The sequence below is a fragment of the Lepidothrix coronata genome, unplaced genomic scaffold, assembly GCF_001604755.1.
Source record: "Lepidothrix coronata isolate B3197 unplaced genomic scaffold, Lepidothrix_coronata-1.0 Scaffold147, whole genome shotgun sequence".
In the NCBI taxonomy this organism is placed as follows: Eukaryota; Metazoa; Chordata; class Aves; order Passeriformes; family Pipridae; genus Lepidothrix; species Lepidothrix coronata.
The window spans coordinates 1,164,683-1,192,154 of record NW_016690327.1 but is presented as its reverse complement, the minus strand read 5'-3'; the positions used below and the strand labels follow the sequence as shown (position 1 = coordinate 1,192,154).

The following is a 27,472-nucleotide window of genomic DNA, read 5'->3' as shown; positions in this document are numbered from 1 at the left end:
GGCTTTGATCAGACAGAATCAGGGGCAGGTTTTACTTTTCACATAATTTTCTGTATTAAAAAATACATCAGTGAAATCTGTTACAGGCAGGGACAGGACTACCGAGTACACAACGTCAATAGACTACTTTCTGATTTTATTTTTGTTAAATTACTTTCGTAACTGCTAAAAAAATAATTAAAAACAAAAAAACCCAACCAACCAAAACAAAACAAAAAAAAAAAAGGAAATATAATTCAAGGCTGTTGATTTTTTTTTCTCTTGAAACTTTAGTGACAAGCTCAAATATCAGACCCCTGTTACAGAAGATGGATAACTGACCAGAGCTAGATAAAAACCATACAGTTCTCTTCTTTAAAAACAGTTTGGGTTTCCAATGAATTTGTGATCACTGGTCATCAGAAACACATGTCTAGAGCTTAAGAAAACAGAGCTACAGAGAGTATCTGATAATGTCCTGTCCTCTAAACACCACGTGGGAGCTTTTCTCTTCTAAAAGACTCAGTAACAGCCAAGCCTTAAAAAAATCTCTTTCAATTTCCAACACTATGACTAAATCTCTTTGGGTGGGGTGGGAAAAAAAAACACACATGGTTATTTTCTACCACAGTTCCGGTGTCAGAAGTAATACTGCATCCTTTGCACAACACTGCAAAGGTGGAAAGAGAAAGAGTGTGTGTGTGTATTTCTGTTTGAAATGACAAAGCCCTCTCCGGATTCACCTCACAAAATAACCCAAACAGCAGGAGGAGGGAAAGAGGAGAAAGGAAAAGCTGCCTTAAGGGAAAAAAACCTTCTGTGCACCACAGGATTGGCTGGACTGCAAGGACAGAGTGCAGAGCTCCTGGGCTGGGGAAGGGACTGCACAGGGCCCAGGATCACCTGCTGTCCATCCCCCGGATCTGACCTACAGCACCTCTTCCAGCAGAGGAGAGCCCGGAGTGAGAGCCGGAGTCTGGCCTCCTGTGACCATCCCACAGCAGCCAGAGCTGTCCATTTGGATGGCCAGTGGCTCCTGCCTTCCTAACACTTGATCCCAGATTAAAAAAAAAACTATAAGAGTGTATGTGTAGGTGTATTTATAACGGAAGGTGTCTGTTTGTCCAAACCTCACCCCTTTCTCTCGGATCCTTGGGAAGATCCTCGTGTTCTCTGGCAGCAAGGACTGCCAGCCAGCAGGCTGGGGAGTCACCTGAGCCACAGTCTAGCTCTCCGTGCCCAACAGTGCAAGGGGAGATTTTACACAACCATTTGCCTTAAAAATATCTCACAACTTTTAAAAAATCCTAAACAGATAAAGGATTTATGCACCACTCCAATAGCTGAGTTGGATTTGTTCCGAGGATCGGTCGGTGCCACAGGACGTCGGGTTTTGCAGCTTATACAGCTTGCTTCCTTCCAGTTCCAGTTTGTACATCCACTGTGGTACAAAATCTGCCTGTAGGTGACATTTTCTTGGCCTATTTGATACACATTTTCCAAATGCTGGACGTATTCACATTTTGGTGCTTCTGATGTGTATTCAAAGGAAAATACCCCGCTTCGGTTAGTCTGATAACTCAATGTCAGAGTCCTCTGATTTGACTTTGGCAAGTTCTTCGTGTACCTCCCTCACCATAAGAATCCGAGTTAACATGATGTCCAAGGTTCCTGGGTCTATGGGCAGTGTGGAATACCACATGGGGCTGTTGGGGACACAGGAGCGCTCGGGCTGCAGGTAGAACACATCACTCCTCTGCTTCACGCTTTCAGAGCTGCCAACGGAGAGAGAGGAAGCTTTAGGAACACTGGGCTGCATTCACAGCCTTACTCATGAAAAATTAAAAGAGAACCAGCAGGGAAATCAAAGCTACGTTGAGACAAAATTACAATTTAAACAGTGTCACTTGTATCTTTTTCTTAGATGGTCTCCCTCATTCCACTTAGGGAACAGTTAAATTGTTTCCCAGTCTCTCAGCGTTAGTTGGTCATAAAGAAACAAAGGAAATCAGAGTGACTTCTTTACAGCAATGGTTCTTTGATCAGAGTGCAATCCAATTAATGGCACTGGCAATGGGATGATTGATGGATGCATTTGACATCCAATCTCTGAATGAAAATGGTTCTAGGATTCCAGAATTGATTTATATCTATGTCCTTGTTATAGTCTTCTTTCTAACTCCTAAATACAAGTTAATCTCACATCTCGACAGGCAAGAGTTATCAGGAGTTTTACTTAATTCACACTCCTTCCTCCTTCTTTCACAGGAATTATGATGTTGGGGTATTAGTTACAATCTCCTCAAAAGAAGGAGACTGGGAATTCAGGGAAAGAATGCCATGGGCACTGTAGTAATGCCCCCAGTTTACATTTACACCAAGAATTTATTTGTTTAAAGGATACATCTCTCCCTGTAAGTCCACTCTTGACTCAACACCAGTAACAAAAAATACCTATTTGGGGGTCACAGCAGTGCTGCTGCTGGAATTCCTGTCAGGATGGTTCCGCTCACACCGAGGATCAGCAATTGGAGAGAGGAGCCACAGCACAGGCACAGAAGGTCTGGGTGGGCTCCTTGCCCAAATGCCTGCTCTAATCTACACACAGAGCAAAGATCAGGTTCTGTCACTCACCATTTTGATAAGTAGAATTCATAAAGTCGGACTGGACAGCGCAGGGGGTTTTCCGTGTTCTCAGCCATCTCCACTGCTGTTGGACTCTCCTCATCTTCGCTGCGTTTCCTTTTGCCTACGGATAATTTATCTGCATACACAAAAGTGGCATCACAGAAGTTCAGTGGAAAAGCAGCACCCTCAGAAGCAGCCCAGGTCTCTGAGCCCAGCACCCAGGGGTGACTCTGCACCACCCAAAGACACACGGGAACTATGAACTGAAGGGGCCCACAGGATCAAACACTTCCCTCTCCCAAACACCAAAATTAACCGAGAACAAAAATCTGTCTTTGCCTCTGAGGTCAAAAGGAGAGTCCCTGCTCGTGTGCAAGCCCCTAACTGCTGTTCTCAATTGGGGCTGCCAGGTTTGTTCCCCACACAGACCCAGGACAAATCTGGGAATTAAAAAGGCACAGTGAGGGTCTGGACCTCGAAACCTCGAGAATATGGAAGTGCTGAGAAAAGGACTTCAGAAAAGGCCTTTAACTCATGCAGTAGTTAATAAAACTTCATGCCAGTCGAGGATGTTATAAAATACCATTAAACCAGTGAAAAATACTGGAAATGTCCAGGAGAACAGCATATGCATAGCTCTGCTTACTGAATAACACATTTTTTTCTCCCCAGTCCTTTTTAAAAAAGAAGCAGACAATACAATGAATTCTGTGATCCAGACAACACAAACCTGATTGCCCAAACCCCGATGGTCAGAGAGCACTCACCTGATTCTACCTCTTGTTTTTGAAAGGGTGGGAAAAAACGTAAATATGTCATCTTAGTATTATACTTCAGAGTTCGGGTGCGCCTCATAACATGGGCAAAGGACAGTTTCAGGTGCTCACTGACATTCTTTAGTTGGAAGTATTTGGTGTTGAAGAATAGAAGGGTGTTCAATAAAACGATGGGGGAATATGCACCCAGCTGCTTACACTCCCACAAGTGTTCCTCTTCAATTCTTGAGAACATATAACCTGGAAGGGACGGGCAAAGAAAGAAAGAAAATAGTTATTTATGCTTTAAAGTCCTCTTTCAGCCAAACTACATTGATGAACCCTATATCAGGCCAAATTCACACCTATTATAAGCAATTTTAATCCAACAAAATCAGAATTCTGCATGCAGAAACACAGGAGGGACATGGAGAACCAAGCTGTGGAACAGCATGATCTTCCAACACCTGAGGGGAAGGATACAAAGGAACACTGCAGACACCAGCAGATCCTCACTAAGTTCTAATTGCACTGTATTAAACCACAGTCAGCCAATTCCAAAAATGTGTAATTCCCATAACACCGAGCATGAGAAAACATTAATTTATGACAGAGCTTCATCATGCAGCTACACCAAAGGAAAGAATTGTCCTACCATTTGGAAGAATTGTAGGTTCCCAGATTTTCAGAAGTTTTGTAAGTTCAATCATGAACCTGGAATAGGGCTCAGTAAAAATGTTGTCTATTCTACCATTCTCAAATAGGTACTACGAGAGAAAAAACAGGGAGACACACAGTTGGTGATTAAATAACATTGCAGAGAGGATACTTCAGGACACAACAGGTCTTGCCACTGAGAGTCTTTCCTGGGTAACCCCTCCCATGTAAACTTTTATATATTAGAAGAGCATCATGCAATTATTTTAGATCTAAAACATCCCACCCTACAGCAGACCTTTCCTATATATTAAATAGGTCCAAAATGGTTCCAGACCCAAAGTTTTGTGCCTAGGCAGGAACACCCAGCCCCCCACATCACATTCCTACAAGGACAGAAGAACTTGGTCTCTCTAAGCATAAAAAAGTCAAGACAAATCAGTAAAATACGGAATTAAGACAAAGAATAAAGCACAAAAAAGAGACGTCGTTGCCTCCTCTACAAAACCCAAGCTGCTATGTGGGACTATGGATGTAAAGCATAAATAGCCAGAGCAAGTTCTGTCTGTTCCCAGCATCCCCCTAATCCTTGGAGTTACCTGCTGAATTCCAAGGCACAAGTATAAGATGCTGTCAGGATCGTATTTTTCTCCGTTTGGTCTCCGCACCTCTTGAATAAACTGGCACAAGCCAAAACTCAGCTCAGCAAAAGTGCATGAGAGAATGTCCTCCTTGAGCTTCACAGGATGAACTGGGGCCAGGAAAATCATTGGAAAAATTAATTCAACGGATTAAACCTTCACACATTCCTTATTATTTCACGTAGGCAGAGCTCCTGAATCTCCTCTCACACATGAACGACCCTGTATGGGCTGACAAAGAGGTTTCCCCTCTCCAGCTGGACTCAGGGGAGTGAGAGCCTTGAGCATTTCCTAACAGTTCTGCACATAACTGAGTGCAGCAAATCTGACTTCTTAAAGGCAGAAGGAAGGAAGAGTTTAATGGGACACGTGGGGGATTTGGAAAGGGAAGCAGAGCAACCAGGAATCAATCAAATGATCTACAGTGAAATCACCAGGCTTGGCTGCTCCACACTTTAAAAAGTGCCTGCTTGGGAATAAGCAAGCAGGGAATCTTTCTGAGAGTGGGCACAGTTTCTTGGAAATAACTGTAATACTTCCTTAGCCACAAGAAGAAAACAGTAACTCATGTGATTACTCCTCTTCTGGGAAATAAACCCCAGCTGCTCTCATGTAATGGCAACAAAAATTTCAAATGAGAGATGAAAAAGCAGATCTCATCCTAATTAGAATTTTTCCCTTTGGGATCTTTCTTATACAAGTCCTGTCATGCTTAGTTCTTTACATTGCACAAGTATTTATTATGGTTTGCTCTCTTCCTTCCTCACCATCCCCAAAAAGCTCAGTTCTATTCCTAACTTAAATTCTCTGCTTGACTCTGAAAATTTGCCCACAAAACTCAGTGCAATGATGTAAGATCTGAGACAGGGAAAAGGGGAGTCAGACACTGCCAAATCCCAGGACTGCTGGGCTTTTGTGAAAAAAAATAAAGTAATCCATCACTGGAAAAACAAAAGTGACATTTTATGTCATTATTATCTGTCACCCCAGTGAGACAAGAGGAGCAATGAAGTTAATTTCAGGCAGGTTGCAGCACAGACTTTTGGAATGTTTCTTTCCAGCTGTGAAGCCTAGAGATAAGGTGCTAAGATTTTGATGTTGTAGCACACAATTATTTTACAGCAAACGGTTCTGCTGACAAACAAATACCTTGGGAGTGCGCCAGCTACAGATGAAAAGGATGGGCCAAGTTGGTGCTGTCAACTTAGAATTATGGCCTGATAAATCTATGACTCTGTACTAGCTCAGAAAAGCTCTGCAGCTGCATAAGAGGCATCTCTGCTACAAATGAAGAATCACTACGTGCAAATGAAGGCAAATCGGAGGTTAAAAGACCAACATTTCTAATGTTTTACAGCCTGTTTTTAAAGCAAGCAGATCACTTAAGAATGTAACAGCCATGATTTTTAAATGCATGGAAAAATGTAAGACAGTATTCCACAAAATCTGTTCTCCACTTATGGATATTGTAAAACTCAGTGATATCTAATCCTAATTTTCACTTGAACAACATATCACGACAAGTGCTCTTCAACTAAGTGTTTCTGTTTCCACTGAGACAAATTCACCTGAAAACTTCAGGTCCCCTTGTTCCTCCTGTGCGTTTTTCCACTGGACCCAGTTTTTCCAGGCGTTTACCCCGTACATGTACTTCAGGGTCATCCCAGACACAGAGCACCCGGGGTAGGAGCCCTGCACGAGATTCCGGGGCTCCGCAGCAACCACAGACTTCTTCCGTCCCTGCAGGCAAACCAGCACAGCAAAACAATCAGCATTTAACAGGCTCCTCATCCACAGATGCTCAGATTAGTGCACATGATGTTATTATTTCAAATTCCAGTTCCAGAAGTGCTTCCTTACCCTTCTTTTTGGCTGTGGGAAGCCGTCCCTGTGTCTCCGCCTTGCCCGCGAACGTGACTGCAAACCCAGTCCTTTACTGAGAGGGTCAAATGAGTCTGAAGTCAAATCAACACCATGAAGAGTTTAATTACATGATTTAGCAGCCCAGGTAGAAGTGTCACTGTCACTGAGATACTATGGAACACCTGACTCTTGGCAATCACAGCTGTATATTCAAATAATGCTGACATTCGAATGACTAAGCAATCTATGCATTTTCTGTAAAAAGGAAGTAAATTCTCAGCAGAAGCAAAAAAACCCCCTGAAACAGTGGGTTTATTTATTCAGGCAAACATGATCTGACCCCCCACTCACATGGATTACACCCAGGGACACAGAAGTGATGAGTTAAAGGAGTCAAGCAAGGCTGCCTGCTACTCCTGTCAGGGGTTCTGCAGAATGCTGTCTTTAAAGATACCAGTAATATTTTTAAAGTAGTAATTTCTAGTAGAGCTGATCGATAACTGCAGCTTTAAATACCCAGTTTCACTCCATGATAACACACAAGCAGGCTGCTGGTACAACACTCATGCAGAAAACCGTGTGTGCTTCAACAGGACAGTGAGCTTTTCTTCATATTGCACTGACCTGATGGGAAATCTGCCTCCAGGTCCTGTTCCACATCCCCTTTGGAGAACTGCTTCAGCTCTGGCTCGGGCTCTGGCAGGGCACTGGATCGTAAGGCGTAGTGGTTCAGCTCCTCCTCCCAGCTGTGGGGGGTGGACACGGCCTCGGACTCCAGGTCTCCGCTGTAGGTGCTGCCCTGGTCTGTAAGGAGAGGGATCACACAGACCATGGGAAAGGCAGAAACCAGGGGGTTGCCAGAAAAGATGTGAGAGGATCAACATCCACTTGTAAAAAAAAAAAAAAAATACTGACTGACCTTTCTCAAATATCTTGGGGTCCAGGAAGAGCTCGTGCTCAGATGTTTGAGATCCTTTGGAGAAAGAAGGAAATCTGTATCTACACATGACTGACAGCTTACATGACTAACATAAAATACTTTGCACACCAAAAAAATATGTATTAGCTCATAATATTAACACACATGATGTGTCTTCTCCTTTACTGGAGTTCTCCCAGTAGCTTTCTACCTTGGTCATGCTGTTGCAGGGGAAACAGAAATGCAGAACTAACCTATGCTTGCTTTTCCAAAGGTTTCCATCCCTCCCCATTTGTTGTTTGAGTCATCTTTGGACAAATAAAGATATTCTGTTCATCTCTTTTCAGCTTGTTCAATTTTTACTATATGGGTTGGTCACTATCCAGCACACTCTGACCTGCACCACCCTTCAAGAACTCACCATAGAAATCCTGATAGGAAAATACTGCTTTAAAACAGCTGCTCTGTCTTCTTGATTTTGGCTCCTCCTTCTAACACATGATGTACTGATCTGGAGATTACTACCTCTAGTAACCTGTTACTGTCAACACAAGTCAAATCAGCACCCAGGATGGGGGAAAGGGAAATCTCTGTGGTGAGAGGACCTTCCCCTCACTGCATTTCATCTCCTTTTGCAAACCACCACCTACCACCATGAGAGTGTGTTTTTTCTCTCTCCGCATCTGCTGCAATCATTTCCGCCATCTGAAGGAGATCAGCTTCAAATGGATTCATGGAAACCTTTTCCTTGCCATCCTGAATATTTTCAATGATCTTATCAGCGTTATCCAGGGTAGTTGGGAAGGGCATGGGAACTGGTATCTATGGAACACGTGGAAAATATCAGACCATACTTAAGGCTGAAGGGAAACAGCAAATACACAAGGGAGATTCCTCTCATTTAATCTTACATATATCTCAGGACTACTGAAATTAATTTTAAAATAACTCCAGACAGGACAACTTGTTCTGTACTCTCCCTACAAACTGGCAGTTTTGTGTGATGATTTTTAACCAAACATTAAGCAATAGGGAGGGAAATGCCTTGGAGGACTCCAAGTACCGCCTGCAGGAGCAGACACAACACCCAGTGACACTGTGCTGGTTGTGCTGGACACCAAACAAGACTGGAAACCACTGACTTCTGTAGTGAACTGCAGCATAACTTACAGGTACTGGCATCCCCAGGGGAACTGGTGTGTACTGAGTGTAGAGGTGGAGGGGCACTGGCACAAACACTGGTACAGGAACAGGTACCACAACGATCTGGGGCGGAACAGGCGCTGCTTCTGTTACACCAAAAACAGAACAAACCAAAAATGGTCGGAAGAACAACACACAACCACCTGAAAACTAGTTAAGGTTTTAAAATACATTAAATAATACTCTGCTACATGAGTCATGTATTACTCTCTCAACTGCAATGCAGGTTTTTACAGCAGGGGTAGGAGACCAGATACCCACCTGTCTGGCATTCTTTGTGTTGTGTGTGAGGTTTGCAGGAGGTGGCCTTAGTCTGTGTGATTGGCTTGCACAATAAAGCTTTGTTTTTTAGAAGCCTGGGTGGTTTTGATGATGGGAGCTTCAGGGCATCTGTCTGGGTACTTGCCTGTTTGGAAAACACAAAATCAGGGCAGAGTCGGTATCGCTTTGAAAGATAACATAGGAGTAGTGTTTGTTCTCTGCTGTGGGAGGTTGAACAATTTAAAACTCTACTTGCTGATAAAAATGATCATTTAAAAACTACTGCAAAACCAGGTAATTTTGTTAACAGTGCAGTGAACAGATCTGCAGGAATACTGGGTTCCTGCAGTCAAATAACCACTATAAACTTTTGATCTCGGAATCTTACTGATGGCAAAGATATAAAAAGGAGTTAAGATACTTTTGATAACTAAAAGTCTGATACAGATACCTAAAAAACTGAGTAAAGTGATGTAAAACCACTGAATTACTTGAGAACCACAGACACCTCAAGAGCTACAATCTGACAGGCTTTGCCTTAAATCATCCAATCTGTCAGCAGACACAACAGAACTTTTATGCCATATAAGTGCTATCCATTTTTTAAAAAGCATCTGCAAGCTGGATGAATTTTAAAGCCCAATCATAACCAGGGAAAGCAGTTCCAAAATGACAGTGCAAAACTCTTAAATACTTTACTTGTTACTGATACAATTTGGGTGAAAGAGAGAAAAAAAGAGTCTCTTGTAAAACTTACATCTCCTATTATTTTTGCTGTCACAGTAGGGACTGCACCTGTGAAGAAAAAAAAACCATACAATAACCTGTGTACTTATCAAGGACCATAATCCATATTCTGCCAAGGTCAAGAAAAAGAATTCCAATTAAAACTCATTCCCTGTTTAGGTACATAAATTCAAGTCAGTATTTATACCTATATAAAGGAAGAACAAATGCAACCACCTGCACTGACGTGAAGAATAATGAAGAAGTGGCTGTTGTCCTCAGTGAAAAAAAATCCCTGAGCAAATATAAATGTTCAGGAATAGAGATTTAAAAGCACAGGCATCGTATTCAGCTGCCTTACCCTGTAAGACATTGTTGGAGTTAACAGTAGGCTGGGCAGCTGGGGTGCTTGCAAGGGACACCACGTTTGCTATGACAGGGGTTGAGTCCTTTCTCAAAGAAGGAGGGCCTGAGGAGGAGGCAGGTGCCATGGAAAGGTTTGCTGGACACAGTGAGCAGAAGAAAATGAAAATAAGCAGTAAGATAATCTGTAAAATAGCATTTCTGAAACAACACCCCCCCTTCAGATTTATCTCCAGATGAAAAAGGTTGCTGTGAGAAGGGGATGAAGGTGTAAAGCTGCAGCATTTCAGTTTAAACAGGAGCTGGTTCCACAAGCAAACAAAGCAAGAGGGGGAAAAGAGCTCCCACCAGTGTAAGCAGCAGATGTGCACCAAGCTGAAAAGCTGACTGTGGCCTGGTGCACACTATAAACTTCCAGTTAATATACTTTATTGGTTTGGGGTACCTTACTGTTACAGCCACCATCACTCAGTGGGAGATTATGCCCCTCTTTAGGATCAGTGATATTCCTGCTTCTTGTTTCCCTTCCTCTTCCTGTCTTTGTGGGCCTTTCTTTGCCTTTCATTCCCTACAGAAACTCACAGTTCCTGTTCCAGTGGGCTTCATTCCCACCCTCATTTCCATTCCACCTGCTCAAGGAAACAGCTACAGCCCTCATTAACCTTGGGAATGACACTTCCAAGAATCAACACTTAATGACACAGAAATGGGAACTCTTCCTATGCCCACAGACTGCCCAGAACTGGTTGCTTTAAGTGCATATATGTGAGTCTGTATTTACAGCCATTAACTCTATTAATTTCACCAATTGATTGCTTTTGTTAACTGAAAATTAACATTCCACCATATCTGCTCTGTGTTATCAAGACAAGTGACATATTTAACATGCCTTCACCAGATCAGTACGTTTCACCCCAAGAGAACAGGCCTTTTTTCATGGAAGTGTCTGAAAACCAAGTGCTTTTGGTTCATCTTCTCTAAAATCTGTTTGGCATATGAAGCAATTGCACCTCACACCTGCAGGAAGTTTGAAACTGCCTCAAGTAAGAGAGATCTAAACCTGAGCCCATCCAACAGCAACAGGCAAACTCCCCAGGAGAAGACAGATCTTAAAAAGTTCACTGAATTGAGTTTCCAAGCAAACATCCATCTCAGTGTCACACACACCAACAGGCAGCACCATGCCCAGCCCGGGTTACCTGTGTTGTTTGGGGGTGGAGGGTCAGGAACACTTTGCTGTTTGCAGAACAGCAGAATGCAAGGCAGGTTGCAAAAATGCTTCATCTCCCCTTGCCACTTGATGGACTCGCCGAGTTTGCCCTGCTTCTTACACCCGTCACACTTTGCCATCTGGGAAAAGAGAGCGAGGGACGAACTGAACACACCTGGAAGCACCAACGAGGAGCACGTGGACAAAAACCCTCTGCTGGAGGATGTGACAACACTGCTTACCTGGTAAAACAGAACTGTGAATTTAGACATGCACTCCTCTGAGCAGAATTCCTCCGTTTTCCCCGCAAAGTGATTCTGCACCAGTTTGGGGGCAGTTTGTAAACAGTAACTGCACATCTTACAGTGGTTTCCCCAGCGCTTTGACAAGTCGTGTTTATAGAGCAGTTTACAAACTGAAAGGAAACAGCAAAAACATTCTTCAGCACCAAAAAGGCAACCACTGAGCACTTCCGGTTCTTGTATTTAGTGATGTCTGTAGTAATTTGTTCAAACATACCATTAAAATCTTAAGTGTGAAGAAGGTTCTGTGTTCCTAAACCTAAAAAACCAGATTTCTAACTTAAAAATATTAGATTTCTCTTAGTATCACCAATAATTTTAAGGCAAAACACTTGATTTCTCTGAGACAGGGGTTTGCCCTTTCTTACCTTCACTACAGAACGTTTTATCTGTGCCTGAGAATCTCACTGTCTCCTTGATAATTTTCTCAAACCTGCAGTATTCACACAAAGCCATCACACTGTTATACTCATCACAGCAGGTCTTCCCACAGAAGAGGAACATTTTACCCTGCAACACAGCCAGAATGTTTTGGTTTCAATGTCTGAATGAGTCACATCCCAGATAATACATTTTAACCGTTAATAAAAACGCAGAAACATATTTATACCCTTGGAAATCAACAACAGACAGCACCAGCAAATGAATCTCCCCTTTAGCTTTACAATAAAGCAGAACTTTCTGCAGAAAACCCTCACCAGTGTGCTTTGCCCTTGGATTAAAAGGATCATCTCTGGGTCCAAGAGATGGGAATGTGTTTCTTTAGCCAGGCAATCATTTAGTTTGGGGGTTTTTGGTGGTCTTTTTTTTTTTTTTTTCTGCTTTTAAGACCACAGAGCTCGTATCAGCATTTAGTTTGATAATCATTAAATAATACCAAAATCAGTTCCAAATCCCTCCATAGCAGCTCATAGTAAGCAACAGAGCAGTACTGACAGACCAGTGAATATAAAGCACAATTCCTTGGCTTTCTGCTGAGAAAAGAGAGCTTGAAAAGCCCTGATCTCGATTACCTTGTAGTCAAGCAGCTCAGGTTTGGTTGTAAACGATCTGCTGCAGTGCTGACACTTGAGTTTTACAAAAGGGCGGGTAAAAGTGACCTGCTGGCACTGGGCAGCCAGTCTCTGGAGCCCTGCAGCAGCTGAGGTGCTGGTGGAGCTGGGGGACACCGTGGAGGTGGTGCCAGCAGCCGACACCACCGTCCCCGAGGGGATGCTCACGATGACCTGACCCTGCGACAGCGGCACCACCGAGGACTTCAGCCCCGAAGGCTTGTTGAACAGGTTCTGCAGGGAAGCAAAGGATCAGGCTTTACTTTGCAAGGTTACATCTTTTACCCAGCACCCCCAGACACTTCCACCACCGATTCAGCGTTCTGTTAATTCAGCTAAGAAGCAACCCTGGAATGCCACACCTGAAAAGCCACCACGCAATTGTAGCTGCAAAAATTGCGTATGCTCCCGTCTGACATGGCCAAGTGATACTGGGGGTTGGCTGAGGTTTTACAGCTGTTGCACTGAACTTGGACACCTGAGGGTGAAACAGAGAAGAAAAAGTGATTAATGCAACATCAGGTTGTATCACAGATGATTTTGCACCGTGCATACAAGAACAGTCTGAATGATGAGCCAAGGTACAGAGAGAAGCCCGAGATGACATTTCTGCAGATTCAGAAGCAGACACTGCAGCTGCTGTGCCTGTTGCTTGCCAGAAATTTAATTAATCTCCCAGTATTCCTAGGATGTCAGTAAGCATTTTTCTATTTCCACAAGAAAAATAGCTGAGAAGATGTTTGCCTGGCTCCTTGCAACACTGGGCTGAGGTAACAAACTCATCACCCCAGAGAACAAGGGCAGAGGAGCCCCAGCAGTGACATGGTGTATGTCCACACAAGTGGCTGGGAAACCCACCAGCTGCACTTGCAAGAGCAGAAAACAGATCTAAGGTTGATTATCATGTTTAAGCTCCCTAAAACCAAAACTGAAATGGCTGTACTGTCACTGCTAAGTTTACCTATAGTAGAAAGTCCTTCCTTATGTTCCCATCTCAGCACTTCCCTTAAAAAAGAATATCAGCCTTAACTTTCAGGACATATAAAGTCTGGGTATGAGCACTGTGAAATTAAGCTTCTAAAGAAGTGAAAGGACAAGCTTACCTGCAGAAGAGACTATTTTTACTCTGTATGCTGACAAACAGTTCACAGAGCAAAACAATTCCGTTTTCCCCACGTTGTTTGTGCTCTCCACCATCTCAGCTGAAGATCTCAGAGATTTACACAGTGTGCAGGGGGTGATTTTAGCTGACTTCTGTGGGAACAGGGAAATGGGTCATTCGTTTCAATTTTTTTGAAAAATTTTTATTAACCTGGGAATTATCAGTAACATATAAAACACGTATAAAATGTGCTGGTGTGTTTGAAACCACACTCGTTTTACAGCTGTTATTTATGGTGCAGATGCACTTATTTGAGTTCTGGTTTGAGCTTCCCCACCCCAGTTTAACCAGTACCAGGCTGTCTGGGCAAAGGCCTCCAATGCAAACACCACTACAGGTGAGAGAAGCCTGACTTTCATGGACACATTTTCTGTATTTAAGATTTGTAAGGTCTCTAAGTTCAGAATAAACTTTGAGAATTAGTACACCAGACTATTTTAGTTTGACAGCCTTAAAAATGCACTTTGTTCACCAGCTATTCCAGCTCTTCACAGGACAGAACAGAGTATAAGCTTTTAAGGATTTAAAAACACCCACAAAACCCCAGAAACTATCACAATCTACCTGACAATTGAGTTGAATGCTGTTTAAAAGTCAATTAAAAATAGATCAGACTTAACCTTATAGGCACTGAACATACTGTATTTCCAGGAGAACTATCATATGTGGGGTTCTGATGTGTGATGCAAAAGCAGCATGAAATCCTTTCCAGTTTATTTAATTTCATTTCCAGATCTGTTTCAGAGGCCAGCTAATGCTGGAGGCAATTTTCTGGATGAAATACGTTTACCATGTGGGTATTTTTTAATTCATTAGGCCTTTCTTGGCCTAAGTGGCCTGAGTAATGGGACAGCAGAGTCAAGTCACAAAATGAAGTTACACTCTCCTATCAGAGGGCAATTTTTCCTAAAGTAATTGCATTAAGATAGGTCAGTCAAAAATAACTGAGCTATTAAAACAAATTAATGTTGCCTCAAATGGTCAGCTCTTTAAGAGGATACATTATAATAAAAAACAAATATGAAAAGTTTATAAATTAAAATCATAATTATCAATTGATTATTACTTTTCCTCTCCACTTAATTTAAGGGCTATGATTTAATTTAATAAAAAAAAATACTCAAACAGGGAGCATCTCAGAGACTGAAAACAGTCACAGTGTGTCTTCTCCCACACTGGAATTCTCTGGTAGCTGGTTCAGGGGTAAGGAAAAAACAGAGCAACATGTCTGGGCAAAGATTAAGCAAATCATCATCCCTGGAAGTGTTCAAAACACAAGTACATGTGACACTTGGTGAGATGGTTTGATGGGCATCGTGACATTGGGTTGAAGGTTGGACTTGACAACCCTGGAGGGCTTTTCCAACCTTAATGACTGTTCCTCCATGAAATGGCAAAAGCAGTTACCTTAGACCAACCCAGTAACTGCCATAATCTACTAATACACTGGGTGTTTCTAAACACCCCAAATCTCCAAGACATATTTTTAGTATTCAGTCCAAATACAGAATCATAGAATTGTGGAATCCCAGACTGGTTTGGGCTGGAAGGGACCTTAAAGATCATCCAGTCCCACCGCCTGCCATGGGCAGGGACACCTTCCACTAGCCCAGGTTGCTCCAGGGGCAACTCCCAGGGATCCAGGGGCAGCCACAGCTTCTCTGGGCAACCTGTGCCAGGGCCTCCCTGCCCTCCCAGGGGAGAATTTCTCCCCAAACCCCATCCGACCCTTCCCTCCGGCTGCGGGAAGCCGATCCCCCTTGTCCTGTCCCACATACCTGCTTGTAGGCCGTCACACATATGGAACTGCAGAACTTTTTGGACTGTCCCTCTATCTGCAGGATGTGGCACTGCCCAGAGCCACTGTAGCAGTACCCCCCACAGTATTCACAGCAGTTCATGGTCAGGTTGTTGGCCGAGCGGAACTGGGAGAAGCAGGCGTCGCTGCACAGCTTGTGCACCACGTTCTGGTAGTTCACCTCGTGCCTGATCTGGGGGGGACAGGGACAACATTCAGCAAGGACACAAGGAATGTGAGTGTTCACCTCCCAGACAGCGAGCTGTGCTGACCTAAGGAAATTCAAATGAAGGAATTTGCAATTACCACTGCGTTCTTCTGGCACATGCTGCACTTGCTGGAAATGCTGTTGGTGTGGATAGTGACAATGGGTTTCCTTTTCAGTTCATACGTGGACAGACAAGACTGGCTGCAGAAATCCTTACTGGAGTCCGTGTTATCAAACTGGGCAGTGATTACATCCTTTGGATTTAGAATTTCTCTATGGAAAAGGAAAAACAAACACAGAGATAAAGGATTAATGTTGTTTTTGTGTCAGCTTGCTCCCTCGCTTCTTCTGGAGACTAAACATTCTCCAGCACAGGCTGGATCACAGAATGGAGCCAGATCAAAAAGTCAAATTTTTTTTAGAATCTAAGGAGATATTCGGCCTTGAATACATTACTTCACCCACGTTTTGCTTCATTTTAGGGATTCATAAATCTGTTTTCCTCCAGAAGAAATAAAGCATAAAATACTTTTGGAGAATGTACTCTTGTTAGTGGTTTTGAGAGTGCAATGACATTTCCCAATGGCAGGAAAACGTAGGGCCTTTTGAAATACAGTTTTTCATATTTGGCTCATTTAAATCAAAAAAAGACACTCTGCATCACAGTGGCTTTTAAATGTGTGTATGTAACACCCAATTAAGGAAATGGAACTGCCAGCAGACAGACCAATTAACAAGGAACAGCACCAGCACCAGTTTCTGAAGGGACGTGTAAGAGGAGCAGCGAGAGGCGCAAAACCAGCACCGAAGGCTTTCATTATCTGCCCAAATATCAATTATGACTAGAACAAATTGAGGCATTGTCCTACTTCGAGCAGCTTGAGCAGGTTTTCTTGGTAGAAGCTGGTGGGCGAGAAACTGGAGTGGTGTATCCAGTGAGGCACAGTGTGGAGCAGAAGAGCTGGGTCGAGCCTTTCCTCTGGTAGGCAGTTTGCCCCTTCTGCAGGACTTTTTTACAGCCAGAACAGGAAACCCGAACAGCTGTGCTTGGAACTGAAGGGAGCATTTTGCTCATGCCAGAGGATGCCACAGCAGGCTGGAAACCTGATGACAGCTGTGGAGCTAAAAAAAAAAACAAACCACACAGAGAAAACACAGGGTAAGTGTTACGGATCCATTACACAGAACTCACTGTGTGCAGGGGCAAGCACAAGGCTCCTGACTTTATTTGGGTTGTCAGGGTCTAGAGGAGGATCAAATAGCACATGAACTCTCCAGAAATACATGCCCTGTGCTGGGTTTCTGCATAGCAGATTTTTTTAACTACTATTAAGATGAAGAATGCACTTTCAGCATCCCTTTCATGGAATCACAGAATGGGGTGGGTTGGAAGGGACCTTAAAGCTCATCTAATTCCAACCCCCCTGCCATGGGCAGGGCCACCTTCCACTAGTCCAGGTTGCTCCAAGCCCTGTCCAACCTGGCCTTGGACACTCCCAGGGATGGGGTAGCCACAGATACTCTGGGCAACCACAGATACTCAGGGCCTCCCCACCCTCACAGGGAAGGATTTCTTTCTAATATCTAATCTAATCCTGCCCTCCTTCAGCTTGAGGCCATTTAACACATTCAATTCTCCTTGTATTTCACATTCAATTTTCCTATGCCTCAAAAATACAATTATTTTATAATCTCAATTTCATTGTCTCTAAACCAAACTAGTTCTTTATTCCTACTGGGGTCAGACATAGGAAATGAAATGCAGAATAACCTGCAGGACTATTTGCAAAGGTGACATATTTTACAGGTTTAAATGAAGTTAGTCTTGCCTATTCCTTACCAACAGGATTGCCACTGACTGAAAATACAGCACTGATTTTCAGCTCCCCTTCCTGAGATTTTGGCTGTTGGCCGTACTCCTAAAACAAAGGGAAAGGAAAAGGAGAACAAATACACACATGTAATCACAGCTTACATGATTGCCATTCTTTCACAATGCTGCACTGAACCCTAAGGAGGAGTGAGAGTCCTAAGCCAGGTGACATTTCTGCTGCCTGAGCACCACACACAGAACCTGCTCAGAGGGTCACAGCAAACCACACCTGGGGGGTGCACGGATGGAGAAGTGGGGCTGCCCTCTCCAGCTGTACTCCAAGACACCTCAGAATTCAGCCAAAGCTTTAGGAAATCTCTGCTTTTCACTCACACAAACTTTCCACCTGGAAGTGCTCTGCAGCCCTGGCCCCTGTCCTGTGAAACAAGCTTTAATTTTCACATTCATGGAGGACAGCAAAGAACAGAGCTGGGACCTTGTTGAGGGGCACTGTATTAACCAGGAGTCAGGACCATGGAGCAGCCAAAGGTGAAGCTTGGCAGCAGATCAAAGCTGGCACCATCAGAGCCAGACCATCACATCCCTGCTCAGCCTGGGGAACCACCTCACACTCGGTGCAGGATGGACAGCTGCCTGTGGAATAGCTGACAGGCTGTAAATGACTGCCTTCATCCCCAGCAGCTCCTCCTGACACCACCACGCTTCCTGCCCCTGCTCTCCCTGGAAATCCGAGCCAGAAAGTGGCTTGGAACTCTCCACGTGGAAATCTTAATAGGCTGAAAAGCATAATCTCTTGGAACTACAGAGATGACAAGATTTAACCTCCTTACAGTCCTCTGGGAGCAGTGAGGTGGGGTGGCATGTTCTGAACTCCCAGCTCTGCCTGGCTGCCAGGGAAGCCACTTCAGAGTCCCTGAGCAAAGGGAAACCCTCCCTTCCCAGTGACAGTGAGCTGCTCCCCCAGCCTAAACCAGCTCCTAAGAATCCCACACCAACCTCCACACAGCACAGAACACTTCTCTTACTCCCAGGGAAAGCTGAAAGTTTCTACTCTAAGACAACCAAACTGTTTCTCAACAGGTTTCCCAGGAGAACAGGCAGTGGTGTTCCCTGATCATGTGAACCATCAACTGAAACACTCAAATCTCAGCTAAGAGAAGTTCTAAGCTGGGTATGGGTGAGCTGTGAGGAGATTTAAAGCACCATTTTTATTATTATTATTATTATTATTATCATCATTATTATTATTTAAAAAACAGTTACTTGCAGACATACAGTTTTTTAAGCATTTTAACTGCAGTTTTAGTCAATACTAGGAACAGAAATGGAGGCAAATCCTGACATCAACTGTGCATGATCAAGCAGTTTCACAGCGGTGTAGCAGTGCTGAAAGCCAAAAACCTTCAGCTCCAACTATTGGTTACAGCAAGAAGTGCTCTTATCTTTCAGGAAATGTTAAAAAAACCCCAAACCTCCCCCATATTAATTCCAATCTAAAGCAAAACAAAATGAACTCAGTTCTCCTACTTTTCCAGTATCAGGCAGAGTTGATAATCACAGGATTTTACTCCAGGAAGGAATATTTTGAACCATACGATATTTGACATTTAAATTCTTCAAGTCTTCATTTTTACTTATTAACATGATCTTTGATAACCACAGACATCTCGCCTTGCATTCCACACAAATCCACACAGCAGATGCCATCTTGGGAGGACAAAAGAAGAGACAGATTTAACTACCCTACACGTGGTTTGACATCCTGTAGGCTTAAGGAAAAACAAACCCAAACAATCCCCCAGAGACTGAAATCAGAAGGGCAGTGAAATCTGAAGTTGCAAATAATTTACTTCTTTATTAAGAGTATTACGGGGAAAGAAGAAAAACTGCTGGGAAGACAGGCCCAGAGAGCAGGGGAGGTTTAGCAGAAGGACACAGAGTGATGCTAAAAACTAATGCCTGCCCAGGCACACCAACACTGCCGTGTCAGTGCAAGGGGATGGATCATTTTGGGAAACTTTGCACACCTTTAACACGTGAAGTTTGGCAGGTGGCCCAAAGATGAGCAGTGAGGAGACAGGAACTGCAGCCCAGCTCGTGTCCCTGGTGTCACACACAAACCAGTGGCACAGAGATTGGCTTGAGCTCAGCAATCCTGGCCCCAGCACCCCTCACTCCTAGGGCAGACCTTCTCCAGGCTGCAGTCATTGAGTTTTCACTTGCATCATCATAAAAAAATGTCAGTCTCCAATGAGAATTAAACACATGCTTGAATTGACCTTACTGATGTGTAAGTACTTAAATATTTTGCTAAGATCTCTGAGTGTTAATTTAAAACAAGACATCCTTTAAGGGAAGAGCAGGAATAGCACTGTTTTAACTCACATCTCTAACTGTGACTACTCACAAGGTATTCAACAAAATGTGATTTACAGTTTATTTCCTAGTTAGACTGAGATAAAGTGTCTACATTGCCACAGATTTAGTAACAGAAGTTTTACAGCACTTGGCTTTGTTTCCAACTGAAAAGCAAAAACATTTTCAGCAACAAGGTAACAAGACATCAAAAAGTTGGGGGAGGGTTGGGTTTTATGGTAGTATAAGAGGGAAAAATCCTTCTACTAAACTATGTTCTTCAAGTTAAATTTCGGTCAACAAACCAAATAAAGTGCTGAATTTATGTTCAGCCTATGCGGTCAGTGTCAGACCAAAATGAGAAATGCGACGGGAAACTTACCTCAGAATTACCAGGTTCATCTTTAATTTTGTCTAACAGTCCCTGCTGTGGGGCCATAGCTTTATCATATTCGTCATCCAAGGGCTCCTCCTTAATTCTAATATTTCGTGCAAAGGAATTCCCCAGCTCTTGTCCAATAGATTCCTTACTAGAAAATAGGTAGCTAGACTCCTGAAACAATAATATGAAAAAGAATTCACCCTCCTGCATCTGCCATGAGGAGTTGGGCTGCTGCCAAGGGGAGTTTGTGGTGCAGACCAAGAGATTTGGGTCCTGCCACTGGAAGGTGGGAGAAGTGCTGGGCAGCAGCTGCTGCCTCGACCTCCCTGCAGCCCCCTCTCTCATCCCACCCCCAATCCTTTCCACTCCTCTGGCCGAAGCAGAAGCCACCCAGCTCTCTAAGTTGGTTGCTGGGGAGTGTCTCCTGTGGATACAGCTGTTCCCTGGCTCATGTGGAAAAAAGGCAGCAGGTCAGGTGGATGCATCCAGGTCTAGATTCGGCTCACGGGTCACTCAGACCACGCTGAACAGGAAAGTGGCTACCAAAAGAATCCTCAATCCAAACAGAGGCTCAGCAAAATTTTACAAAATTACAGGCACTGTTTAAGTAGCACAGATGTCTAAGAGTCAGAAGACCAGTTTCCTTGACACTCAAATTTACACTCAAAATACAAAATACGTATTTTTGAATTATTCCAGCACATTGCTGCACTTGCAAAAGTGGTTGAAAGGTCTGTAGCTTACCCTGAAGTTAGTTTCTGGAGTTTGTGGCGCTAACTGCGTCCGTAATGTTTCTTCTACTTGATTATGAACTGAGGAAAACATATACATTAAATAGAAATGAATACAGGTTCCAAGGCATTTCCTTTCAAACTATCAGAGTCTCATCCTGCTCCCCAACCCCAGAGTCTGACAGCACCTCACCAGTATCAAACTACTCCCTCTCTCCTCCCTGCCAGAGAGATGGCAATCCCTAAAGAGAATTGACCTTTTTTTTACTTTTCTATTGGATCATTATTTCCCCATTCCAGCAAAATGGTTGTAAAATTCCAAGGCGAACTGTTCATTCAGAATTTTCCACACCCCAGCAGGTTCTGAACTCTCCCCTGTTTTGACATTTAAATCCAAAAATACTTTTCAGGGCAACATCTTTCAGGTTCTTCTTTGCTGTTCTGATCTTTAGTCTTTTTCCCCCTTCTCATGAAATAGTAGCTTCTGCTTTTTTTTTAAAATATATCTTTTAGAAAACCTGGATTTGCCTGGATACTTGATGCTACCCATGGACATTCACCACTCCTGTTTTAACTACTGACTACTCTACCTGTAGAGGATTTTTAACTGTAGGTATTTACAATTTTCTGAAATACATATTTTGTACAGAAATATTCTCCCCTTGATCTCTAACTGAAGGTAAAAACAAAGAGACATCTTTAACTCTTCTTTATTTTAAAAACATCTCTATTGCTCCTCTCTCACTGGTGCCACCTGGAAGCACTGACTTTAAGATGCTGTTGCTGAACATATCGAGTGTAAAGTTCAGAACTGTGGATGTGGACAAGCAGCCAGGAGGCCCTCATGTGCTGGCTCACCCTCCCTCTGCTGAAAAACATCAAATCACGTGTTCCAGCCTGGTTATTCTTAACTCCTTCATTCACTGTTCTGCTTGGAACTTTCAGAGCTTGGGAAGTCAAAAATAAGCGTGTGGGCAGCAAGACTACGGTGACTGTCAAATGAGAAAGGGTTTCCAGGCATCTCTGGTTCTCTCCATGTTGGCTGGACAAGGTCCAAGACATGAGTATTTGAGGAAGAAGGAGAGCAGTCTCCCAGGAAAAGCAGATCTCAAGCTACACTCTGGCTTATCTCCTGCAGACACTAATACCTTTCTAGCAAGCTTTTTCCTGATGCTACTATCAAATCCATACTGCTTTAAACATCTAGACATTAATGAAGAATTGGTACTTTGCTCAAAGAAACCTTTACTGGCCATCAACTTAACCTAAGCTTCACCAGCTGTTCTTTGAAGGAGTTCCATGGTCTATAAAAAAAACAGTGAGAAAAACCAAAAGGAAGCTCGAATTGTCACCCAGCTTGGTTTAGGAAACCACAACAACAAAGGGTATGTTGAGGCTCTATAACAAGCTGTGGGAGGATGAGACCCCCCCCTAATGCTCTGCAAATCCTCCTCCTAAGCAGAGTTCATTGGATTTCAGGGTTCTTCATAACTGCTCTCTACACACGGCTCTGCCTGTTCTCTTCAACAAGGTGATGTTTTCAATAACTGGCCCTGTTGCTAATTCCTGTCTAGTTCTTTCTTCCTCTGTGCTGGGCAGCCAGGTCTACGATGGCAACAGTTACCTGCTTTGTCAAGAAAACTGCTTTTCAACCTAGAATCCATATCTTTAGGGATTTTTTCCAACCGTTTCTCACGTTCTTGAAAATGTCCTTCTCTATTCTTATCCTTTGCTGAAAAAGTCTCTTTGCCGTTATCTCGGGTTATGCTAAAATCCTTCCGGTGGGATTTAAATACAGGGCCCTGCTCAAAGGGGGAAGGGAGATCCTTCTGGATTGCATTCTGCATCTGAATTTCCTTTTCGCTGTCCAATTCGTGTTCTGGAACTCTCTTGCCCTCTTCCAGATGATCTTCATCGGGAATCGCTGAAGAAAGAGTGTCTTTTGGAGTGAAATTCTGCTCCTCTTCGTTGTCACTCCCAATAACAGGTATGCCTGCAAGATCCCCAGAGTTCAGAAAATAATCATGATCATCACCCTGCAGGGAGTTCTCAGCTCCTGTTCGATTCGATATCCCGTAAGATAAGCTGTCCAGGGCGGGTGTTAAGTTGTCAGTGTCCTCAGACATTTCTGCATCCAGAATTTCACCACCTAGGGAGAAAAAAAACCCAGTGAACATTCGGAAAACTGACCAACTTTATGTGTTACAAAGGAGGAGGGGGAGTGTCCTTTGCTAATCTGGCTGATGCTGCAATTCCTGGAACACTCTCAGCCTTCTTGGGCCAACATTGCTGCTAAAACATTGCTGATGGAGACAGTTCAGTTCCCCTCACCACTCTGAAGCAGAAGCTGAACTGAGTAAAATTAACCAAAGCAAGAAAAAACATTAATTTCCATCCATCTCACTTGAGGAGAAGGCAATGCAGGGAGGGAATGGGCAGCAAGGGCTGGGAAATGGGCAAGACAGTCTTGGTCAGCAGCAATGATACTTCCAGGAAATGTTTTGTGAAACCTTAGAGAATTAAACAGAAATACTTACATTTTTCTGTAATATCAAACACAGCATCAGATTTATCTTCAAACTGTAAAAAAGGAAAGCACTGTGTCATTATCTTGGTCAGCTGCCATGTACTTTGCTAAAACGTATCTGATCAAAGCCAAGCAGAAGGATACAATTCCTCCTCCTTCCTTCCTTACCCCAAGCAAATATTTATGAATTAGACTGTTACCTCACTGAGAAGCCACATTTACTCTAACAAGTTCAGAACACATAGAAAAGGCACACAAGGAAAATTCAGAAATTTTTCAGAGTTGCCTCCCCGAGGAGAGAGGGGAGGGAAGGGAATGGCAATTTCCTCTTCTACGTGAGATCCAGGTCAAGGCCACACATCTGCCCTCCCTGATGCTCCATGAGCCTTCATTCCCTCTGAACACTGTACATGGAAAACCAGGAGCACATGCAGCTTCCACTGCCGTGGGCTGCACATCCAAGGGTTTCCCCTCTCTGACAGGGAATGTCCCCTTTCCAGGAGCAGGGAAATGTGAGGCTTCACCTCCCCACAGGCACGAGACAAGGTGTGCCAGTGTGAGCACAGGCACGGCAGAACCAGCTGATGGCTGAGTGCTGCACAAACACCTGCTGGCACTGAACACCCTCTGGCAGATGTTAAAGTTGACAGCATGCTTGGATGCTGCCTGGAGAAGCATAATTAAAGTTTCCTTCAGAATGTCCCACTCACCAGCAGCCTTCCTTTCTGCCCAAGAGATAACAGTAATTCATTTAAACCCTCTCTCCGTTCTCCGCGTCGACAGCTCTACGTGTTCTTTCCTGGTAGATCCTGCTCACACTGCAATTCTTAAGCCATCTTAAGGAAAGTAATGGGATTTGATAGCAAAGGGATGAGCCTTAATTTCATTTAACTCAAGTCATGTAGTTGATAAATCCGATATTCCACAGGACTATGATGGGAACTATCAGTTTGGCAGCAGCCAGCTTTGGGAAAGGATGACAAAGGACACTGTCCCGGGGGTCATTTGATGGCAAAAAGTCCATCAGTCCCTTTCCAACACCACTTGCAGGCCTACAAAGACAAGGTACCTCCTTCAGCTTCCCTGGACACACGTGGAATAGTCAGGACCTGTCCAGCATGGTGAGTTATCAACTTAACTGGACACTGCACCAAAACTTTCTAGTTTCTCTGAGCAGATACTTGAGGCTGGAAAAGTGAAATACAGAACCACACTTCCACAAGGCTGATGCAGGTCTCCTCTCTGTAACTATCTACAGGGAAAAAAAGAGTAAGGAAACACCTCCCAGGAAGGTTTGCAAGGCTTGTTCCTGCTGTAATGATCCCAGGAGTGTCTCCAGATGCAAGTTTAATGTTGATCTAGAAGTCCATTCACAGTCAACTAAGTTTACACCCGTGTAAAATTAATCCCCATAAATATTGGATATCCTCAGTGCTCACACAAGCTGCTGAGGACAAGGACAGTGGTGGTGGGCTGTGTTGGAGAAGAACATGAAAAGGAACTTGTTGCCATTTGATAATGAGATCAGAGCATGAAGCTTTGGGAGGCAAAAACAACAGCCCAGGTCCTTGTCTCCACCCTCCTCCATCCTTTTCTTGCTTCCTGCCCGAAAGTGTCACAACAGAATTTGGTGGTAGGATGGAGGAAGTTTTCAGTTGAGATGAATCATGAGCACATCCTTTGCTCAGAGTAGATTTGTATCAAAGTAGTTCTTTAACTCTTTCGAGATCCAGAGTACCTGTGGGAAAGTGTTCCAGGTCCTACACAACCCTGGGTGCCCTATACATCCAAACCCTACACATTCTTCCTCCTCCTCTGGAGATAACAAATCTTTTATCAATAGGTGACAACCCCAGGAATGCTGCTATTAGGAAAAGGATACATTTTGCAGTCTGGATCTCTCTAACTGCTTCATTCAAAGAAAGAACAACATGCAAGTCAGCACAAGGCACCACCTGCAAGAGCATTAGGGACTCCCATAAATATTTTGGACAAGCTGGAAAACATTTAAAATCTACCTGGAAGCAATCCAAGAAACTTCCCCAAAACAAAGTCATCCTAGGAGAAAAAAACAACCCTATTTTGTTTTTTTTTTTTTTTTTTTTTGTGAGGAGAGATCATCTTGGATAGTTTCTTCCTTTAAAAGGTTTTTTGGTACAGAGGAAGATCTGTGTCTGTGCTCCAAGGCTTTCCCTGGAAATATTTATAAACCAGGAACTCCAGCATCTGACAACACCAGCAGCCTTATCTAAGCCTCCATCTAGTTGCTGATGGTGAACAGCATCAGAACTCCCACATAGTGTAAATTCACAGGGAGGAAACCAGGGGAAGTGTTTGGATGATTGTGTGTGTGTGTGTGTGTGTCTATATACCCCTAAATATACACATATCTATCTATATATATCTCCCCAATAAATTACTCATTCCATAAGTCTACAACTGGACTATCCCTGAAATGAGAGCTCATTTTTCTCCTGCATTAGTGTGGGGTATTCTCTCAGTTATATACACGTGTAGGCCCTTCCTCGTCCCTATTACAGTCGTGTTTATTGCCTTCTCAGGAGGAAATTCTGGATATCAACAGTTACATAAAAATCTATCACTTTAATCAATCATATAAGTTGGCTTTTAAATGGATTATGGTCTTGTACTACACAGGAATGTAAAAACAATGCCCAGCTTACTATTTGTATATAATTCCATTACAGTTCTGCGAGGCCATTCCCTCTCTCACACCTCCTCCTTTGATTAGCCACCACCACCCTTAACTCCCTTTATTTCTTCTCCTCAGATTTTTTAAGATTTGGTGAGGAGTGGAACAAAAATACTTGAGGGGCAAACATGGAACTGATGGTGTTTCCTCTGGGTCACTTTTGACAGAGCTAAGAAGGGGCATCTCAATATCCCACAGTAAATCCTCATTAACTACAGAAGGGAAGTATCAGGAACTGAAAGTTTTCAGTTAAAATACTGAGGCTTCAACTCCTCAGCTCAGTCCTCAAAACACACTTGCAGTTGTAAAACAAAATTCAAGAATATAATATTTTAAAACACCTTCATTCAATTGCTTCGGCCCACATTTTGCCAGAGAATAATAATAATTAATCAGATTTAGTGCTTTTAAGCAGTAAGGATTCCCTAAGAGTTTAAGACAGAACAGTTTATGTTTAGTATCAGAAAAATTCATTGGTTTAGACTGTATTTTTCTTAGTGACTATCTCAGTAGCTAGCACTGCACACAAAGCAGTGCTCTGCCTACTCAGGCTGTAAAAACTAAATATATGAACAAAATAAATGAAATAAGAACACAGAAATGGTGCCAAAACAATGAGGTATTCCTGGAAGCAATGTGACTTGCTTTAAATTAATTACTCTGTACATAAAGACAGCACTGCTTTCATTAAAAAAATTAAAATTCCACCGGTTATATCCTTATTTTTTATAGATGTACATGAGACTCCTGGGGTACAGTGTCACAGCCTCAGCACCAACCTGCCTTTGCTGGGAGCAGGGGACAGGTCACTGTTCACACTTCAACACAACGTGCTAATTTGAAATAACTAAAAACCTGCTCCAAACCTCGACAGCGTTCAATGTTGCCATGGCATCCACAGATCAAACAAATAATAGATTATTTCTGTGCAATCTGAAGAGAGAAGCTGCCCACAGCTATACTATTGCTTTGTATGCAAAACAGAGAATTTCTTTTAAAAATAAACAAAACAGTGTAACTCCTTTACATACACAGACACACATCTTTCTAGCAAGCCTTCTGAAGTTTGATCCTAGGCTCTACTGCATCCATAAGCGAACTGTGGAAAGGAAGCAGATGTTAAGAAAACTGCAATTAAAACCAGTCAGAGACGATTCTCAGCCTGCCTGGAGTTTCCTTTTCCCTCTACTCACAGCATAACCC

The 27,472-nt window shown here is 43.2% G+C and overlaps 1 protein-coding gene across 7 annotated transcripts; it reads right to left on the bottom strand.

Moving 5' to 3' along the window:
- ZMYM4 (zinc finger MYM-type containing 4) lies at window positions 1-27,472 on the bottom strand. 7 transcript variants are annotated; one of them, XM_017828263.1, is made up of 31 exons: window positions 27,301-27,472; window positions 25,439-25,511; window positions 24,267-24,382; window positions 23,567-23,609; window positions 22,654-23,178; window positions 21,043-21,110; window positions 20,299-20,469; window positions 17,568-17,646; window positions 16,597-16,849; window positions 15,826-16,000; window positions 15,500-15,712; window positions 13,663-13,813; window positions 12,922-13,037; window positions 12,521-12,793; window positions 11,876-12,017; window positions 11,448-11,620; window positions 11,195-11,345; window positions 9,994-10,134; window positions 9,664-9,701; window positions 8,907-9,051; window positions 8,613-8,731; window positions 8,093-8,264; window positions 7,443-7,496; window positions 7,148-7,327; window positions 6,521-6,615; window positions 6,229-6,400; window positions 4,619-4,770; window positions 4,018-4,129; window positions 3,375-3,623; window positions 2,614-2,743; window positions 1-1,754 (listed from the first exon to the last, which is right to left on the bottom strand). In XM_017828263.1, the coding sequence occupies exons 5-31, from the start codon at window positions 23,153-23,155 to the stop codon at window positions 1,547-1,549; spliced, it is 4,434 nt and encodes a 1,477-aa protein (XP_017683752.1). In that variant the 5' UTR covers window positions 23,156-23,178; window positions 23,567-23,609; window positions 24,267-24,382; window positions 25,439-25,511; window positions 27,301-27,472; the 3' UTR covers window positions 1-1,546. The 7 variants fall into 7 exon arrangements, with proteins under 7 accessions (XP_017683752.1, XP_017683751.1, XP_017683755.1 ...); XM_017828262.1 differs by lacking the exon at window positions 27,301-27,472 and having other exon boundaries at window positions 25,439-26,738; XM_017828266.1 differs by lacking the exon at window positions 27,301-27,472 and having other exon boundaries at window positions 23,065-23,178; window positions 25,439-26,738.